This window comes from Limulus polyphemus, unplaced genomic scaffold (assembly GCF_000517525.1).
Source record: "Limulus polyphemus unplaced genomic scaffold, Limulus_polyphemus-2.1.2 Scaffold921, whole genome shotgun sequence".
NCBI classification, from domain to species: Eukaryota; Metazoa; Arthropoda; class Merostomata; order Xiphosura; family Limulidae; genus Limulus; species Limulus polyphemus.
This window is the reverse complement of record NW_013666531.1, coordinates 212505-214637: the sequence shown is the minus strand read 5'-3', so window position 1 is coordinate 214637 and position 2133 is coordinate 212505. Positions and strand designations below refer to the sequence as shown.

The 2133-nt window shown below is 39.7% G+C and overlaps 1 protein-coding gene across 1 annotated transcript in view; it reads right to left on the bottom strand.

Annotated features, from left to right (window-relative positions):
* Positions 1–274: 274 nt before the first annotated feature.
* The window catches only part of LOC106461244 (cuticle protein 16.8-like), a 29708-nt gene continuing 27849 nt past the window's right edge, over positions 275–2133 (bottom strand). Inside the window, exons 2-3 of the mRNA XM_022388113.1 lie at positions 1243–1503; positions 275–888 (exon numbers count right to left, since the gene is read on the bottom strand). Coding sequence (XP_022243821.1) covers positions 382–888; positions 1243–1503 — 768 coding nt within the window. The 3' untranslated portion in view covers positions 275–381. The remainder of the gene's footprint in view (positions 889–1242; positions 1504–2133) is intronic.

Genomic DNA, 2133 nt, shown 5'->3' with positions numbered 1-2133 from the left:
AAAGGGCAGCCCAAGAGTGTGCAGTGGGTGGTAGTAACTAGTCTACCACCTCAAAATTATGGACACCTAGTGCAGATGGTCCTCGAATAGCTTTGCGCGAAACTCAACAAAAAAAAATGCTAATATACATAGCAAGATAAATAGAGACAACGTCGTTTAGAAACATCAGTTTTCAGAGCGCAAACATAATTTATTGTTAAGCATTTATTACACAAATAGACAGAAGGTCAAGTTATACCTTTAACATGCACACACAAGGAGAAACGGGCACAATATAAAGACACATCATGGAGGAAGGTTATTAAAATATTAAATAACTGAAATTTAAGAAGAAAAAATGTGCACCCTTATAAGATTTATTTTTATCATCGCATATTCCTTTCAATGACTGTAGCCATAAGCCTTGGGAGCTTCAGTTGGGGCCTCGGTTGTAGTGGTAGTAGTTGGGTGATAGTTATATTTTACGGGGGCGTAGCCATGGTGAGGAACAGCATGAGCTATAGCATGCACAGCAGGCTGATGGTAGACAGGGACGTGGGAAGCGTAAACAGTAGGCTCGTGGTAAAAAGGGGCATGCACTTTCACTAATTTAGGTTGTGGGTGGCTGTAAGCCTTGACGGGGGCTTCGTACTTCACTGGGGACTCTTCGGCAACGATTTCAACATCAGCTGGGTTGGCATTAGCTGTGCCGGGTTCGTTCGTCTTGATTACGGGACGGAATCCAGCTTCATCAGCAACGTACTCAACCTGGCGGTAGATACCGTTAGCGTCACGGTAACCGTAGGAACCCTGCTTGTTGCCATAGCCATCTCCGCTCTCGCGTTGCCACAAGGAGTCGCTGTAATCATTCTGAATTTCGTAGTTGAATTCGTATGGCTGGGGTTTGTCCTAATAGGTAACCAGGGAAATTGTGTTTTATTACTTTGTACAGGTTATAATCGCGTACAACTGAAAGTTTTAGAAACGAAAGGTGCGTTATCAGTCAAATGTAATAGAAATAACTGAAATTTTCATAGTTAATAAAATAAATTAATAAATACATAATTACCTTATTTTCCCCCACTTTTAGTGTTAGTAAAAAATCCATATTCATAATATCGGAAGCCAGTCGATAATAATTAGAATGAATGTTTATGGCGTAGAGAAGGAACTCTCTAATTCACTTCTTCCTCTTTGGAAATTCGAGAAAAGGATAGAAAACAAATTATTATTTTACTCGACTATGGATAACTGTAAACCTACCTCAACTGTTTGTGCGTAAGTTGGAGTATGGTGAGCGTAGGCTGGTGCCACGACCTTCACAGCTGGAGCATGTTGAGGGTAGGCTGGTGCCACGACCTTCACAGCTGGAGCATGGTGAGCGTAGGCTGGTGCCACGACCTTCACAGCTGGAGCATGGTGAGAATAGTTTGGTGCCACGACCTTCACAGCTGGAGCGTGACCATAACCAAGTGGAAAAACACCAGCGCGAACGACCGCTATAGCCAAGCAAATGATGACAACCTTTACAGAATACAACGATGTCAATAAGACTTTGCAGTTAATTTAATCCTTCAAAGATTTGGAGCTTTTGTAATCAGAGCGATTAACCTCGTTTATATACCCTCCACATCAAACATTAAAAAAAAAATGTTTTAACTTACGTGGTAAACAACTTGCTAAATTTTTTCGTCCTTTATCTTCATTCAAACTAATTTAAAACTTTATTTTACGACGAAAACATGACTACCTTTAACCCGTAATTCCTAAATTTTCGTGGTTTCATATCAAAATATTTTAGGTAACAATAAATAACTCTCTCGTATTTTTTCATCTCCACGTTTAATGTGTGAAATCCAACAAAGTGATATAAGTGCTAATAGTCGTCCCTAACTTTGACATTATAGACTAGAGCGAAGTCAGCCTTCAGAGATTTATTAATCATGGCGATTAAACTAATTTCTATAAATTCGATCCGCATGCAAGTAAGACCGAATAGTGGGATTTAACCTTCACTCTTATAATGCACCCACGGCCCGAATCTAAAAATTCAGAATTCCAGCTAGACAAGATATTTTTGTGTGTGAATACTATCTGCCTCATGTCTTTTTATTTTGTTTGTAATTAAGCACAAAGCTACACAATGGGCTCTCT